Below are 18,229 nucleotides of genomic sequence, written 5' to 3'. Positions count from 1 at the left end.
TACCCCGAGCAGCTTGGGATGGTGGATTTGCCTCAAGGTCCAACGGGACATCTTCATGGGGCATCTGAGGCTGCTCGAGCCTTTGCGGACTTGAAGGCTGAATTGGTGGGCTAGGATTGGGACCCTTCTGGGGTGGACCATTCGCGGGTTGATCAGCCTGCGAGGCAGGTGCGGCCTGATTTCTAGCCAACAGCAGGGCTGCTTCAAGGGCAGCCATGGCTTCGGTCTGGCGGCGATCCACCTCCGCCTGTCTCTCGCTCAATTCCGCACGCTATCGATCAATCTCCTGCTGTTGCCGCGCCATAACTTCTGCGGCAGTCTCTTGATTGGCCCTCAGACTAGCCAATTCTTCTTGCAACGCGCCCAGGGTGCTCTTCAGCGTTGCATCGTCCATTTCCTCCTCTTCAAAATCTAGTTGCGGCTCATCTTCCGCCATGCTTGCAGGGGGAGGAGGAAGTGGTGGATTCGACGGTGCAGCGGCGGTTGCCTGCGCAGTTTTCCTTCCTGCTTTCGCCATTGGTTTTCTTAACAGCAACAAATCAATCTCTCAATGAAAGCACCAGAATGTTGACCCAAGATTTGGCCAACTAACACGGAGTCAAAACGTAATTGATATGGACGAATGTATAGAGAAGAACGCAATGACAAAAGTAAATAAAACACGGTAATTTATAGTGGTTCGGCCCTAGGATCTGGTAATGACCTACGTCCACTTAGAATAATATTGATATAAGATCATAATGGAGATCAAAGAACCAGGGTTCAATGAGTTTCACACTCTTCTCAAGAACAATACAGATTTACTTGGAGAATTACTATTGCTTCCTATGATTCCAAAGTACCCAGAAAGATCCCCTCCCTTGAGCTATCTCCTCTTATTTATAGGCTCAAGGAGGGTTACACGAGATTGTTACAGATATTCTTCCCTGAATAATCGGGTATCCAGAAGATTGTATGAGATAAATTCGGGATTCATAAAGATCTTCCCATAAATGTTGCCTTGTATGCGGAACTACCGATCAGACTGGTATTTCGGTATTGAGGTGTAGATCGGAGTCCTAGTCTATCCAAGGTATTCTTATCCTCAGGTTTAGTTCATTATAGTTCTTTTATGTTCTTTCATTTTCTTCCAAATCCTAACTTGTTATTATGGCTTTTGGTTAGGTGTTTAAGTTTCTTGAAACTTAAGGGTATGATTGGTTCGCGATTAGAAAACTGTATATTTTAAAAAGTGAGATTCTGAAATGAAAATTTGAATTTAGTGACTAAATACATGTTTCTGAAAATGTGATTGGTTCAATATCAGTAAACTGTTTTTGAGTTTTAAAAAACTGAATCTGTGATTGGTTTTAAATTTGAAAATATAATAGAAACTGAATACGTGATTGGTTCAGCTAAAAGTAAAATTTAATTATATTGATAAATTAAAATTTAATAATAGAAATAGTGCATTGATTAAATTCATAACAATATTGTATTGTCATTAATTTTGATTTTTTTTTCTAAATTAAAGTTATATTTTTTTTTTTGGGCATGATTGGTTAGTGATTTAAAAAATTTATTTTGAAAAAGTATGACTCTGAAAAAAGAATCTAGATTTAGTGTCTGAAAATATGTTTCTGAAAATGTGATTGAATGTATTGTTCGTTAACTATTTTTGGGTTTTATAAAATTGAATAATTGTTTGGTAGAAAATCTAAAAATTGAATATGTAATATATATATATATATATTTTACTTTTGGTATAATAATAATTGAAGTGAAAATATTTTTTTTTTATTTATTTGTAGTAATTTTTATTTGATCAAATACGTTTTATCTTCGATGAATTTTTTTAGCAAATATATTGTAAATTAGAATCAAATTATATTCTGTTATATGATTTTATAATTAATTATTTTACTAAATTTATATAGATGACAAAAAAATTTAAATAGAAGTAAATACAAAATAACCTTAAAAAAAAAAAGTAGATTGACTTGTAAAAAAGACAAAAGAAAAAAAAAATCAATGTAAGACCATAAGAAAAAATATATTTTTTTTTAAAAAAAAGTTGGATTCTACTGAAAACGCAAAATTTTCGTTTTCTAAATCCTTCAGTAAAGTTGAATTTGTTTTTGGAATTAGTTTTTAAAAATGTTTAACCAATCAAGTTTTCTTCGTAGGTCCCCCAACTTTTAATTTTTGAAAACATAAAATCATATTTGAATCATATACCAATCATGCCCTAAGGTTTTTGGCAAGTTTTTATCTTGATGGTTTAAATCTTCTTTTCATCTCCATTTCTTTAGAAACTTATGATTTTTACTGTTTGGTTTTAGGAGTTTTCCATCCCGTTCTTGTCTCCAATATCCCGGTTTTTGGTGAGGAAAATAGGTTAGATTGTATGTGTTATGATATGTTTATATGCTATGTTATGTTTATATGTATATATGTATGTATATGTTTTATGATGTAGTCACTTGCGAAATATAGTTGCTTAGATAGCAAATAAGCAAATCCCAAGATTTTTATCATTATCGTAGATTATAGTTATGATTAAACCTACCTCGAATAGTAGCAAGAGGACCTAGATGGTTTATTATATACTATTTAGTGATCTAGCATACCTCGATTAGTAGACAAAGTACCTAGATGGTTTTATCACATACTACAGTAATGAGTTAATGGCCAATAATATTGTAGTCCTATGTTTTTACGTTTTTACGTCATATGTTTTATGTTTTATGTTTTTAGTCTTATGATGTATGATATGTTTTAGTAGATTTTCCTTGCGGGGCATTAGGCTCATTCCTTATATCTTAGATGGTGCAGGAAAATGTGCTTGGAAGGCTGGAAAAATTCATGGCAGCTTTGGCATGTGTAATGGGGGAGAATTGAATGAATGGACTGATGCAAAAAATCGAGGATGGCGTTTTATTTCAAGTCTTTTCAATTATGTACTTATGTTTTTCTACATTTATTATTTGAACAATAAATTAAAGGCTTTTGTTTTCTTTATGATTTTGTGTAATAACAATGGGATCCCGTAGTTTGGATTTTTATAATAAATAACTATTATTTTATGCATGTTTTCCAAAATAGTAGTTATGCTTAGTTGTTTTAATGTTCTAAGGTCTTAGAGTTAGTCAGAGCATTACAGTTGGTATCAGATCCCACGATTCATATGCATGAAGTTCTCCTTGATACACACGCAGAAGCTCCGGATCTAACCGCCAATGTAAGTGTTTATGTTATGTTTATATTAATAGATAACGTTTTACTCATTATGTTTTCAGTTAAAAATGAATGGTTCTTTGACTTATCATGATATCCGAGCCATGAAGGCACTGAAAAGGATTAGAGAACCAAGGAATACAATAGGAGTGCTAGAAAGAATCACTCAAAGATTGATCATATTTCACAAGGAGATAGTTCACCTTCAAATCGCTAGGCAAATCATGATGAGAGCCATGAAATAATATGTCTTAGTAATTAAGCATTTTAAGGATTTTCCTACTGTAGTTTCAAAATTGGAAGAATTATGGGAGATTGTGGATGATGAAGATGATTTTCCGATAGCCATGAGATATTATTTTCTCATACTTAGGTTTACCTATAGGTTTGAGTTTCAATTCACTAATGAACAAAAGCATAATATCTTAATGAATATTCCCCAAGGTAGTTTCGAGGCTCATAGTAATGATGATTATGAGGAAATAAATGATGATATGTTAGATGAAGGGTTAGATGTAGAAGATCCTGGTTTTTAGAAATTTTACCCTAGATTATTGTAGTTTCTTTATTTATTTTGAATTTATGATTGTATTAAGTGAATTTTTTTTTCAAATGAATAAAGTTGTTATTTTTGAATGGCATGTATGAGTTTGATTTGTTTTCTACAATCATAATAAAATTAGAATAAATTCAATAAATAATGACTGAGTTTAGTGAAGGTCGATACAAATCAATGGACCGAGTTTTGTATTGAGAGTTTAGGGGGACATAGTAGTGAGAACGATTTTACTGATCCCAGCCCTCCCTCAATATGGTTAACTTTGGAACTTCAACGAGATTCGAGCCTAAGAATTAAGTCATATAGGATGATTATAAATAGACTTAGAAAATAATAAAGATGGATTATTGTTCTAAGTATAGAAACACACCCTAATTTATAAAGAAGGCTTACATAACTTTTCATAAGAAATCATAATTGATAGGTCTGAGTTATGTTTTCTTAGACTAAGTTTCGCCTTAGAACCTATTAGGGTAAGTTCTAACGTGTTTTCTCAACTGTTAGAACTTTGCTGAAGATGTCGCTACGAATGTCTGCACGCACGAATGGCAATGCCCCCAACACCGCCAATGAGACTCGTGAAGCCCCTCCAGTTCGAAGAAGGGGAACACGTGCTACCAATGTTGCTGCTAATAGAAATGCACCACCTCCAGTTGACAACATTGCTAAGATTATCTGATTACGGTAATACGTGGAAGAACTGCTGCAACAATGATAACAGCCTCAGCCCCAGCCTCGGCCGCAACCTCAGCTGTAGCCAATGGTTCAAGCACCCAGCATGTAGGATATCCTTATGGGGGATGCCCAACGAAGAACTACGCGCCTTATCCAACTCAATACATAAAGCCAATCTACTAGCGTTTCCGTAAGCAGCACGCTCCAAACTTTGGAGGGACAACCGACCCCTTTGAGGCAGAAGAATGGTTCAGGAATGTAGAGCCTATTCTAGCACACATGAACCTTGACAAGGAGGATCGCATATCTTGTGTTTCCTCTCTACTGAAAAAGGATGCTAGAATTTTGTGGGATTTGTTACAGCAGACTCATGATGTTTGTTGGTTTTTATAGATCAAATCAGAGATTATACGCAGTGGAACAACAATCAAAATTGTTAATTTAACCCCACAAGATTTCTAGATCTACTTCTTCACATACATATATATATTGAATCAAAGATATGAATAGAAAATTACCTCAAGTCCTTCCTTGCTGCTATCTTTCTGTACAGAAAAAATTCTTGAGATTCCACACCAGGATCTTCCAAAATGTTCTCAACACTCAAAGAACGAGTGTGGGCTCGCTATACAAAATAATAGGCAAAATCTATTTATCAGATGTTCTCAACACATGAGATCTGATAAAGTTTTGACCTAAGTTTTGAAGAACAGTGACCTATGCTTGTATCACTGTTCTATTTCTCTCAAGGAGATTTCACGATATATTTTCTATCACTGAAAAAGTATCATTCTGAAAAACTGATCTCCTATATTTAATATATCCAATATATTAAAAATAAAATAATAGTTATTTTAAACAATTTGAAAATAACTAATCAGTTATAAGATTTTGTTTAAATAATAATGTTTTAATCATATTACAATATCTCATTATTTATTCAATATTTAAATAACTAAAATTATGGAACAAAGAAACTTCTAGAAGCTTCTTATGTGTGTAGCACAATGACTGTGCATTGTGCTACACGTGTCCCACATGCCAAGGAAGGCATGTGATTTTTCCCAATTTTTTTCTTATTATTTAAATACCAAAAATCCCAAAAAATAAATTAATTCAAAATTAATTATATTTTTGTTAAGTCAAATAATTGATTAATTCTCAATTAATTAATTACACATAATTATACAATAATTATGTTTAGTGCACAGAAAAATATTTTACTTATCAAATAAGTCATTTTGCCCGTTTTTGTATTTATCTTTATCAGAGTTTGTTTGAGCCATTTTGGGGACCATGGACCTATAACATTAAGCTCCAATAAATTGAAACTAAATAATTAAACTCTTTAATTATAATAGTTAATTTATTAATTCTGATATTTCTCCACTGTAAATTCAGAATTGCACTCTTTATGTTATAGATATACTTTTACAGAAATCTTATTCTAAGTTGTCCATTGATATAACCATCTTACAATAGTTCAACCCTGTAATTAATTAGTTCATAAATTAGAATGGAATAATTACTATTTTACCTTTCTAATTTACTTCTTATTCCTTAAGTACCATTAATTCACTAGTCAATAATTAATCTATAATCTAATTATAGATTTGAGCTCAAAATCATTCAGTTCCAGAATTAACCCTTAAAGGAACTAATATACGATCCGTTAGGAAAGATTAGATTCCGTATTGTTGATACATGTTCCCAGCCATCCATGATATTAAATCTCCAAAACAAAAGTCATTAGCATCATTCTATGAAGAGACCTTAACGAATGAATCAAAAGATTTAATAAACATGAATAGGAGTTCATGAACACTCAGGATTTAGGTTGATCTATAAATGATCATCAATTATGATATGAATTACAAGTCTTTATTATTAAATAGCTTTTGGATAAAGACTTTTATTCATATCGGTCCATGTCACATATAATCATATTATATAAAGCACATTTACCGAGATGTCTTACCACATCAATAATCTGAATCTAGATTATTTGTATCAACATGATACTCAGCAAACCGTACTTACAACCCCAATTAAAGAATTTCATAACTTCAATTTGTTGTTGTTGACTATTTTTATTCATTCATGTGATCTTAATTCTCTCGTACTAATACAAAAATGAATATGGAATTTTTATGATATTTACAAAATTATTCAAACAATAATTTAATAATCTAAATATAACAATAATAAATCATTGCATTTATTTATTCATCGAAATAATAAATGTCTTTTACATGCTTTTAGGACATACTCCTAACAATGTCGCCACCATGACTTGGGTTAGATTAATGGAGTTATTTCATAAAAAGTATTACAACTCGGCTGTTATCGCTACAAGGATGGAAGAGTTTTCCAGTCTGAAGCAAGGAAATTTGACAGTTGTCGAGTACGCTTGACAATTTGATCGTTTAGCCAAGTTTGCACCGGAGTTGGTCCCAACCGATTTCTTGAGGATTACCAAGTTCACCAGGGGACTCAGACCCAAGATTGAGTTAGGAATCAAGCTTGCAAACCTTGGAACCACTTCTTACACCGATGTCCTAGAAACGGCTATAGAGGTGGAAAGGCTCCAAGAAAATGTTAGTAAGGAGGAGGCCAGTAAGTCTGAACCCAAGCAGAAAATCAAACTCAAAATGGTAGAAACAACAACAACCACCAGCACTACAATAATGGGCAGAAAAGAAAGCATCCTGATAGTGAGCAAGCCGATGGTGACAAAAGAGCACGGACTAACAACGATAATAATAGGTCGGGTTATGTGGAATACCCTCAGTGCTCCAAATGCCAGAAAAGACATCCTAGGGAGTGTCGTGAAAACACAAAGGTTTGTTTCAATTTTGGCTAGGAAGGTCATCGAAAAAAGGAGTGTCTGCAGCTCAAAACAGAAGAAAAGAAGGACAATAAGATGGTTCCAACCAAAGTCTTTCCCTTGACCCAGGGAGAAGCCGAAGCTAGTAACAAAGTGGTTGCAGGTCAGCTTCCTATCCTCAATAATACATGTTCAGTATTATTTGATTCGGGAGCAACACACTCGTATATCTCGTTAGGAATGATAGAAAAATTAGACAAACGTTGTGAAAGATTTAGAACTAGGTTTGTTATGGAATTGCCTTCGGGCGAAGTAGTTCTATCATCACGAATAGTACGAGGAATACCGATCAAAGTCGAGGGCATAGAACTATAAGGAGACCTGAAAGAGCTAGAGATCGAGGACTTCGACGTAATACTGGGCATGGATTGGCTGGCAAGGCATGGTGCAACTATCGACTATAGACGTAAGCAAGTAATGTTCGAAACTCCTGATGGTCAGAAACTATGTTTTATGGGAAATGTTTCGGGACTACAGACACCGCTTATCTCATCCCTCAAAGCTCAGGAGATGATAGAGAAAGGAAGTTACGCATTCTTCACAAGCGTCACAGATGTGGCACAGGAAACACCATTAAAGGTTGGAGACATCTGCATTATAAAGGATTTTTCAGAGATATTTCCTGACGACTTACCAGGGTTACCGCCTACTCAGGAAATTGACTTCACAATCGAACTAGTACCGAGAACCGAGCCTATCTCAAAGGCACCATACCAGATGGCACCAACCAAACTCAAGGAGTTAAAAATGCAGTTGCAAGAGATCTTAGCCTTGGGTTTAATCAGACCAAGCCATTCGCCATGGGGAGCACCAGTTCTATTTGTGAAGAAGAAGGATGGAAGCATGCGGATATGTATCGATTATTGCGAGCTGAACAAAGTGACATTTAAGAACAAATACCCGTACCCCGGATCGACGACTTATTTGATCAAATCCGAGGAGCAACTGTATTTTCAAAGATTGATCTACGGTCCAGTTATCACCAGCTCAAGGTAAGGGAAAAAGATATACCGAAGACAGCTATTATAACTCAATACGGACATTACGAGTTTCTATTTATGTCTTTTGATCTTACCAACGCTCCAACTGCATTTATGGACTTAATGAATAGGGTCTTCAAGGATTACTTGGATAAATTCATCGTAGTATTCATTCACGATATTTTGTTGTACTCCAAGGAAGAAGTCGAGCACGAGGAGCATTTAAGATTGACCATGTTGCGACTAAAGGAGCATCAACTTTATGACAAGTTCAAGAAATGTGAATTTTGGCTATCACAAGTAGCATTCTTCGACCATATAGTATCCAAAGACGGAGTTGTTGTAGACCTAGCTAAGGAAGAGGCTGTGAAGGATTGGCCAAGACCTAAGAATGAGTCAGAGGTTAGAAGTTTTCTCAGACTAGCAGGCTACTATCAGAGATTTGTAGAAGGCTTTTCTAAGATAGCCACTCCGCTTGCCAACCTAACCCAGAAACAACAAAAGTTCAACTAGACGGATAAATGTCAAGAGAGCTGCCAATTGCTTAAAGATAAATTATCCTCAGCACCAGTACTTTGTGTACTGACACCTAATGACAAGTTTGTAGTATACTGTGATGCATCGAAGCAAGGTTTAGGTTGTGCGCTGATGCAAAATGACAAAGTGATAGCCTACGCCTCAAGCCAGTTGAAGGAATACGAGCAACACTATCCAACACATGATGTGGAGTTGGCAACGGTTGTATTCACATTGAAAATCTAGCACCACTATCTTTATGGAGAACTGTGTGAGATTTATACGGACTACAAGAGCTTAAAATATTTCTTCACATAGAAGGAGCTCAACATGAGGCAACACAAATGGTTAGAAATAGTAAAGGATTATGACTGCGAAATCCTATACCACCCAGGAAAAGCGAATGTAGTTGCAGATGCGTTAAGTCGGAAGAGTTACAGAAATCTAGCAGCATTATTTGGAATTGAAAAGTCGCTTCAGCAATAGCTGATTAATGCCGGAATAGAACTAGTCAGGGGTCAACTGGCTAGCTTGTCTATTTGGTTAAGTTTACTAGATGATATACGGATCGGGCAAGGGCATGATGACACATTAGTAGCATATGGATGCAGTCAAAGAAGGCAAGACTACAGATTTCTCCATATCAAGACAAGAATTCTTGAGATATAAAGGACAGGTGTGCGTGCCGAATGACTATGGGATTAAGCTGAAGATTTTAGAAGAGACGCACACTACCCCATACTCAGTTCACCTGGGGTCAACCAAGATGACTCACGACCTTAAGGCACTATATTGGTGGCCGGGAATGAAGAAAGACATAGCAGAATATGTGTCTAAATGCCTAAAATGCCAACAAGTAAAGGCAAAACATCAACGAACCGCAGGCTTATTTCAACCACTTAGTATTCCAGAATGGAAGTGGGAAGACATAGTCATGGACTTCGTGACGAGATTACCATGAACAAATAAGCAACACGACTCGGCTTGGGTTGTGGTAGATAGACTCACCAAGTCAACTCACTTCCTACCTGTCAAGATGACGTACACTGTAGACCAGTACGCAAACATTTATGTTCGAGAAATTGTACGACTGCATGGAATCCCTAAGACCATAGTATTCGATAGAGGATCAGTGTTTACATTGAGATTTTGGAGAAGCTTGTCAGAAGCCATGGGTACCAAACTAAGTCTCAATATGGCATTTCATCCTCAGACCGATGGTCAGTCCGAGCGTACCATACAGATTTTAGAAGATATGTTGCGCGCTTGTGTACTAGACTTCGGAGGATCGTGGAGTAAGTATTTGCCACTTATAGAGTTCTCCTACAATAATAGCTACCAGGCAACGATCGGTATGGCACCCTATGAGTTACTTTATTGAAGGAAGTGTCGATTATCGTTACTTTGGGATGAGGTAGTAGAAAGATAACTTCTGGGAACTGAAGCTGTTAGAGAGGCTCATGATGCAGTGGAGTTGATTAGAAAGAGTATGGTCGTTTCTCAGAGTTGGCAAAAGAGTTATGCAAATGCCAACCAGCGAGATGTGGAATTAAAAGTCGGAGATCAAGTCTTCTTAAGAATATCTCCTATGAATGGAGTGAAGCGGTTTCGGAAGAAATGCAAACTTAGTCCCTGGTTTATAGGTCCTTTTGAGATATTGGACAAGGTGGGACTAGTAGCATATAGATTAGCCCTACCGCTAGCTCTAGCAAAAAGCCACAATTTGTTTCACATCTTGATGTTGCGTAGATATGTGTCAGACCCATCTCACGTTCTCAAGTATGATACGTTAGCACTTCAGAAAGACCTGACTTACGAGGAACGACTGGTTAGTGTCCTAGAGAAGGGGATAAAGGAATTACGGTCTAAGATTATTCCGATACTTAAGGTCTTATGGAGTAATAGTACAAAACGGGAGGCAACATGGGAGTTGGAGGAAGACATTCGAGCACGATATCCGAAATTGTTCGGTAAGTAAATTTCGGGGACGAAATTCTTTTAAGTAGGGGAGAATTGTAGCGTCTTGGCATTTTACTTAGTAGTAGCTTGTAGTATTTTAGTTTTCGTGGTTATTGGTTCAAGTCGGGATTTAGTTGGAAACTCGTAGAAATAGTTATGGATTTTATAAGTTTAACCTATAGTTTAGAAATATTAATTTTAACATAAGGTTTGATTAATATAATTGGTCCTAGAAATGATATTTATTATAACCTAAGGTTTAGATAGAATAATTAAGAACATGACACTTGTCACATGCATGTTTATTAAGGATTTTAGGATTTTAGATGAATAAATTAGTAAAGGAAAGATCTAGAAGGTCTAGAACCTTCCAGCAGCTGTTAGGATCAAGTTTTATTTAGTCAAAGTTGTTTTAACAAACTTCAAGTGTGTCGAAAGTGTTCAAAAACGTGTTTAAAATATTAGCATATGCCAAATATCGCAGTCATAGGGGTCGATATATCGCCTATGGGTGATACGAAAAACACGTTGACTTCACACGAACGAAACCACGGAGGCTCGGGATATAGGGGCAGGCGATATATTGCCTATAGGGGGCGATGTATCGACTCCTTTAGTATAGTTTGAAAATCTGTGGAATCCTAGCTAGAAATAGCCCTCAACAACTTGGACTTGCTCTTGAATGTTTTTGACCAAATTTTGGGCATCTGTTGAACTGAAAATTCAAATTTATTCAATTAATATTCATTTATTTATTCTTTTTAAAAGGGGTTAGTTTCACTCCTTGAAATCTATAAATAGGACCTTGCACTCAGCCATTTCATTGATAATTCAAGCATTCTTCAGAGCCTCCGAGCTGGTAAGTTTATTCTAGAGAGAAAAAACTAGGGTTTTGGGATTAAAAGCTTTCCAATATAAGATTTTCTAAACACTTGGGAAGTAAGATAGAGTGATATTTCAGTATTGAGGTGTAGATCGGAGTCCTAGTCTATCCAAGGTATTCTTATCCTCAGGTTTAGTTCATTATAGTTCTTTTATTTTCTTTCATTTTCTTCCAGATCCTAACTTGTTATTATGGCTTTTGGTTAGGTGTTTAAGTTTCTTGAATCTTAAGGTTTTCGACAAGTTTTAATCTTGATGGTTTAAATCTTCTTTTCATCTCCATTTCTTTAGAAACTTATGATTTTTACTGTTTGGTTTTAGGAGTTTTCCATCCCGTTCTTGTCTCCAATATCCCGGTTTTTGGTAAGGAAAATAGGTTAGATTGTATGTGTTATGATATGTTTATATGCTATGTTATGTTTATATTTGTATATGTTTTATGTTGTAGTCACTTGGAAAATATAGTTGCTTAGACAGCAAATAAGCAAATCCTAAGATTTTTATCATTATCGTAGATTAGAGTTATGATTAAACCTACCTCGAATAGTAGCAAGAGGACCTAGATGGTTTATCATATACTATTTTGTGATCTAACCTACCTCGATTAATAGACAGAGGACCTAGATGATTTTATCACATACTACAGTAATGAGTTAATGGCCAATAATATTGTAATCCTATGTTTTTACGTTTTTACGTCATATGTTTTATGATTTATGTTTTTAGTCTTATTATGTATAATATGTTTTGGTACATTTTCCCTGCTTGGCATTAGGCTCATTCATTTTATTTTAAATTGTGCAGGAAAATGAGCTTGGAAGGCGGGACGGATTCATGGCAGCTTTGGCATGTGTATTGGGCGAGAACTGAATGAATGGATTGATGGGAAAGATTGAGGATGACATTTTGTTTCAAGTTTTTTCAATTATGTATGTATGTTTTCCGCATTTAGTATTTTAACAATTAATTAAAGGTTTTTGTTTTGTTTATGATTTTATGTAATAACAATGGGATCCCGTATTTTGGATTTTTATAATAAATTTCTATTATTTTATGCATGTATTCCAAAATAGTAGCTATGCTTAGTAGTTTTAATGGTCAGACGTCTTAAAGTTAGTTGGGGCATGACATTTTCCTAAAACTAAAATATGAGTTATCCAATAAGGGAGTTCTTCATTTAAAGAATATTAACATGCACAACACGGTGAGTGTGTTGCGGTGAGGCCAATTTTCTCATATTACAATAAAGATTGAAACGAAATTCGACCTTATACACTATGAAGTGTATAAGAGACTATAGTATAGAGTCTCTAAGAATATATTTCATGTAGCTATCGTGAAATATTAACTATAAGAATATACCATAGTTTAATCTGAGTCACTGTGTGGTTTCACTACAGTTTTTTCTAAGCGTGAAGGCTCGCTTCTGGATAGAAGGTTTCCACAAGCAAGCGCTAAGGAATCCGAATAAGACAACTTATGATATGTTTGGCTACAACACATTAATGACTAGTTTAGATAACTAAGTTATAAGCTCATAATTTGAACTAGTCTTAGAAGGTTTACTTAAGATCGTGGTTGTTGCGTAAAATAAAGCTAAGTTCAAGTGTACACTATCAACAACAAGTAATATAGTAACAAGTACCAGATATCATATCCACAAGGACGGATTTCTTAAGTTTTCATTGTGAAACTAAGTTCTAACAAAATGATTTAAAATACTAAGATTAATTAAAAGGATTGTGGTCTAAGAACCAAGTAATTAAATACTAATTAAATGCAAAAAAAATAAAAGAAACAACTCAGGAAAATTGATTCAAGGAGTGACAAATGGTATGATGGCAACTAGAATAATTATCCCCCTAATATGCAACTCTGACAGTGATGCTGGACTAATGTTGCAGCAACTGGTGGTCTAGTAGTCCAGAATTTTAATTGATTTTCATAGGTTTTCTTCAAAGAACTATGATTCTAATCTTTAAATTAAATCACATATGTCTATGCAAATTCAATTTCAAAGATTTAATTTTAGCATCAATTCCATAAGACTATGCATGGTAATAATATATGTATATATCACTATAATATTGAAATCAAAGAGTTCAAGCATGCACCATTCAAATTGTGTGTCAATTAATTTCAACCTTTTCAGAATTAAAAATTAACCCAATTATCTACTAAAGGTGATCAATCAATAACAAGCATTAACCATGATAAATATTTGAATGAATAAACCTCATATTGCATTAGCACTAATATAAAAGTGTCAAGACAATCACATATTAGGGTTCCAATTATCCTAGCTATTTAGAGTTTAGCTCATACTCATAATCTCAAAAACACCCAAATAAATGGCCTTCCACGTGCTTGAATGATCAAAGCCCCTTGAAAATTTGAACTTTCTTCAAGAAATGTGAAATTTTGATATTTAGGGTTCAAAATTTTGATTTTTAAAATTGGTTTTGGTGGAAAGGATTAGATCAATGGGTAATATGGCTGAGAGAAGGAAAAGATGAAGATTAAAAGTGGAAAAATATGGTGGAATTTCTTGGAAGAGGCTTTAATGGAGGATAGATGGTGGTTTTGAGGAGTTGGAATAGAGAGAAAATGGAATGGGAGAAGAAGAAGAAAAGGTTATGGGGAAAATTTCGAAACCCTGCCCTTTTAAAAAAAAATATATGAGGCTTTAGAGCACTGTAGCGCTATAGGTAGAGTGTTGTAGCGCTACCTTGTAATTTTAACCCCTTTTGAATCTGGAACGAGCGCCGTAGGACTACTGGGACAGCGTTGTAGTGTTGCTTGGCAATTCAAGCTTCCTTTTAGTTCTGGAAGTAGCGCCGTAGCGCTACCTTGATAGCGTTGTAGCGCTAGGTGTCCTTACAAAAATACTGAATCCTTTGGAAATAGCGCTGCTTGGAGAGCGCTGTAGCGCTACAGCTTCAAAAAATAAAAAAATTTAAGCCTTTTCTTGTAGCGCCCTTGTGTTTTTCACGTTTTTCACGGTTTATAAATTACATCAGAATTTTTCCTAATTAAAACTAAAAATAAATAACATAAATTCCCTAAAACATTGTTCCAAACAAAACAAAAACAAATAACATAAAGTTAAAATAGAATAAAAGAAAATAAAAATAAACATAGGAATGCCTCCTAAGAGTGTTGTCTTTAACGTCTTTTAGCTGGACTCTTGTTTTCATTCAATTTCAACTTAGATCAAGTCCTCCCCGCACATCCTTGAGAGCCATAGTGTCATGAGTTGGCCCTCGCTTCTTGTGATTAGAAATTGTCGTAACTTTCCCTCGCTCATATAACATTCGAATCCTTTCATTAAAGTATTTTTTTAACCGATTACGCCCCTTTCTCATTCCGGTTTTAACTATGGAGCTTTTCTTAGAGACTTCCAACTTGTTCCCTTCTTGGTTTACCACTTCAACTCTACAACAAGTTGGAATTTCTATTGCTGCAAAAACTTTAAATATAACTTCCTCTTTTTGCACTTGCAGCTTTAACTCACCCTTTTGTACATCAATTAAAGCCCTACCAGTCGCTAAGAATGGCCTCCCAAGTATTATTGGAATATTTTCATCTTCCTCCATATCTAAATAATAAAATCTACAGGAAAGATGAATTTACTCACTTTTACCAATATGTCCTCAATCACTCCAAGAGGGTGATTAACTGATCTATCTGCCATCTGCAAAGATATTGTAGTTGGTCGAGCTTCTCCCAAATTTAGCTTCTGAAAGATTGATAGAGGCATTAAATTCACACTGGCTCCTAAATCACATAAAGCCTTTGTTTCTACTAAACCCCCTATAGAACATGGGATATTGAAACTACCAGGATCTTTAAGCTTTGGAGGTAGTTTCTTCTAAAGTATTGTGTTGCACTCTTCAGTTAGTGCAACCGTCTCATAATCCTCTAACTTCCTCTTCCTTGACAAAATTTCTTTCATAAACTTCACATAACTTGGCATTTGTTCTAAAGCCTCTGCAAAAGGGATGTTAATGTGTAATTTTCGAAAGATATCCAAGAATTTAGAAAATTGTTTGTCAAGATTAGCCTTTTGAAACCGTTGAGGATATCGAATCTTCGGTGTAGGCTCGGTATATTTTGGTGTCTCTTTCTTTGGGAGGTCTTCAGTAACTTCCTCTTGTGCTGGACTAGGTACAGGTTGATCTTCAATCTTCTTACCCTTGTTTTCTACTATAGGCCCCTCATACTTAGTCCCACTCCTCAAGGTGACAGCTTGACATTGCTCCTTTGGATTCACCACAGTTGAGCTAGGTAAAGCCCCATGATTACGATCCGCCATTAACTTTGCAAGTTGGCCAACTTGTGTTTCTAAGCTTTGAATGGAGGATCTGGTTTCTATCATAAATTGGCTCAATGAATCAGCAGATACCTCTGGTTTAGTCATTTGAGGCAGTGGTTGTTGATGTTGCGGCATTTGTGGCCTTTGAGTATCATAAAAGGGCCTTGGGTTTAGCCCATAAGATGGTCTATATGGAGGATATTGAGGTGGATTTTGATGATACCGTGGTTGGTGCCCTTGATTATTATTCCACGACACATTCGGATGGTTCTTGTATGCTGGAGTATAATTGTTAGGGTATGGGTTGTTATTCGGTTGCCTTGGGAAATTACCAATGGCTTTGACTTGTTCAAGTGGGATATCATCAACCAAATAAGTATTCATCGCTGGACATTGCTAAAAATGAGAGGGCCTCCACATGTCTCACAACTGATAAGAGTGGGTTGTAATCGCATCGCTTGACCTGAAATGTTTTTTTGTTGTTGCAGTTGTTTTGTTAGCGAAGCAATTTGAGCAGTGAGCATAGCAATAGGATCAACTTCTAGAACACCTTCCACCTTCTTATTTTCTCACTCAGATGGCCAATTATAATCATTCATGGCCATCTCATCTAAAAGCTCGTAACCTTCGTTAGCGCTTTTGCTCATAAATGCTCCACTTGCTGCTGCATCTGTAATAGTGCTTGTGTTTCCCCTCAGTCCATTATAGAAAGTGTGCACCAACATCCATTTCACTATACCATGATGTGGACATTTTTCCAATAGCTCTTTAAACATCCCCCAAGCGTCATATAATGATTCCCCATCAAATTGACAGAAATTATTTATTTCACCTCTAATCCATGATGATTTAGCAGGAGGAAAATACTTAGCGATAAATTTTTGAGCAAGGTCTTCCCAAGTCAGAATGGAATCGGCTTGCAGCGAAATCAACCAACTTTTAGCCCTGTCTCTCAAAGAAAACGGAAATAGCCTCGAACGGATTGCATCATTACTTACTCCGTTCATTTTGAAAGTATCACATAACTCCTAAAAGTTGGTAATATGGAGGTTCGTATCCTCATTAGGTAGCCCGCCAAACTGAACGCAATTCTGAACCATTTGGATAATCAAAGGCTTAATCTCAAAATTGTTTGCCTCCACAGTAGGTGGGCGAATACTAGAATGTACCCCTGTAATAGTAGGGAGTACATAGTCCCTCAAGGGTAAGTCTGCCTCAGCTGCAGCACTCCCCGCATTACCCTGATTCAGATTATTATTAGCAACATTATTGACGTTCTGGGCCATCCTTTCAAGTCTTTTCTATTTTCTTTCTATTTTGCAGGTCTTCTCAATCTCAGGATCAACAGGTACTAGTATTTTCTAACCCTTACGTCGCATAAAATAGTTCACCTGAAATTGAGAAATTTAAAAGCAACTCGATTTAGAAAATGTTAAATTAAAACCAAAGTAGATTGAATAACAATTATATTTGATATTGATTATTAGTCCTTGACAACGGTGCCAAAAACTTGATCTGTTAAATCTGTACGCAAGTATACGTAGTCGTGTCAAGTAATAAAGTCTGTAAGAACAGAGATCGTCCCACAGAGACTATTAACCGATTTCCAATAATCGTTTTTCACTTTTTATTGGTGATTAAAATAAAGATGAATAATTCTAAACTATGAACACAATTTAAATAACTGTAAATAGAATAATAAATCAACGAATTAATAATCAATAATAAAAAGCCTAGGAATTAATTTCATCAACTTTTCATTCTATTAATTTTATTAATAAATTCTAAATCTCTTCTTCCTATTCTAATAGCTGGTTAACATAATCAATTCCTATTCTTTTTCAAGATATAACATCTCAGCCTATATGTAGGTTTTCTACATCTCTGTGATAAACTTAAACATATAGAAGGCATTAAGCATAGAAACCTAATTACTACACAAGTCATACAGGTACTTTCGTCCAATATGCAACATATGTCTATATAATAATAGCATATTCAATTCTCATCTTTCGAATTTTGAATCAAAACCTTTAAATCAAGTAAATAGTGATCAATTACTTACTAGCATTAAACAAACATCATATAAATTAAAATAGAAAAGAAGTATCCATAGAACATCATAATAAAATTAAATTGAAATTCAAGTGACTACATTAACCCCTAAATAAAAGATTTAGTTCATAGATAACATAATGACAATAAAATTCAAATAATTGTTCATAGAAAATAACCTAAAA

General features: G+C 35.2%; 1 protein-coding gene and 1 non-coding gene across 2 annotated transcripts; one reads left to right on the top strand and one right to left on the bottom strand.

The window, feature by feature from the left end:
• Window positions 1–15,545: 15,545 nt before the first annotated feature.
• LOC133832580 (uncharacterized) lies at window positions 15,546–16,373 on the bottom strand. The gene has a single exon (XM_062262903.1). The coding sequence runs from the start codon at window positions 16,371–16,373 to the stop codon at window positions 15,546–15,548; it is 828 nt and encodes a 275-aa protein (XP_062118887.1).
• Window positions 16,374–16,724: 351 nt separating this feature from the next.
• Window positions 16,725–16,831, top strand: LOC133833281 (small nucleolar RNA R71). Its single transcript, XR_009892673.1, has one exon. It is a non-coding gene; the product is annotated as a small nucleolar RNA R71 (small nucleolar RNA).
• Window positions 16,832–18,229: the final 1,398 nt, after the last annotated feature.

This window comes from Humulus lupulus, chromosome 4 (assembly GCF_963169125.1).
Source record: "Humulus lupulus chromosome 4, drHumLupu1.1, whole genome shotgun sequence".
Classification (NCBI taxonomy): domain Eukaryota; kingdom Viridiplantae; phylum Streptophyta; class Magnoliopsida; order Rosales; family Cannabaceae; genus Humulus; species Humulus lupulus.
Note: the sequence above shows the minus strand (reverse complement) of the source record. Positions and strands in the feature narration are given on the sequence as shown.

Excerpts from the sequence above, each read along its gene's own strand:
- LOC133832580 (XM_062262903.1), bottom strand. The coding sequence starts at position 16,373 with ATGAATACTTATTTGGTTGATGATATCCCACTTGAACAAGTCAAAGCC.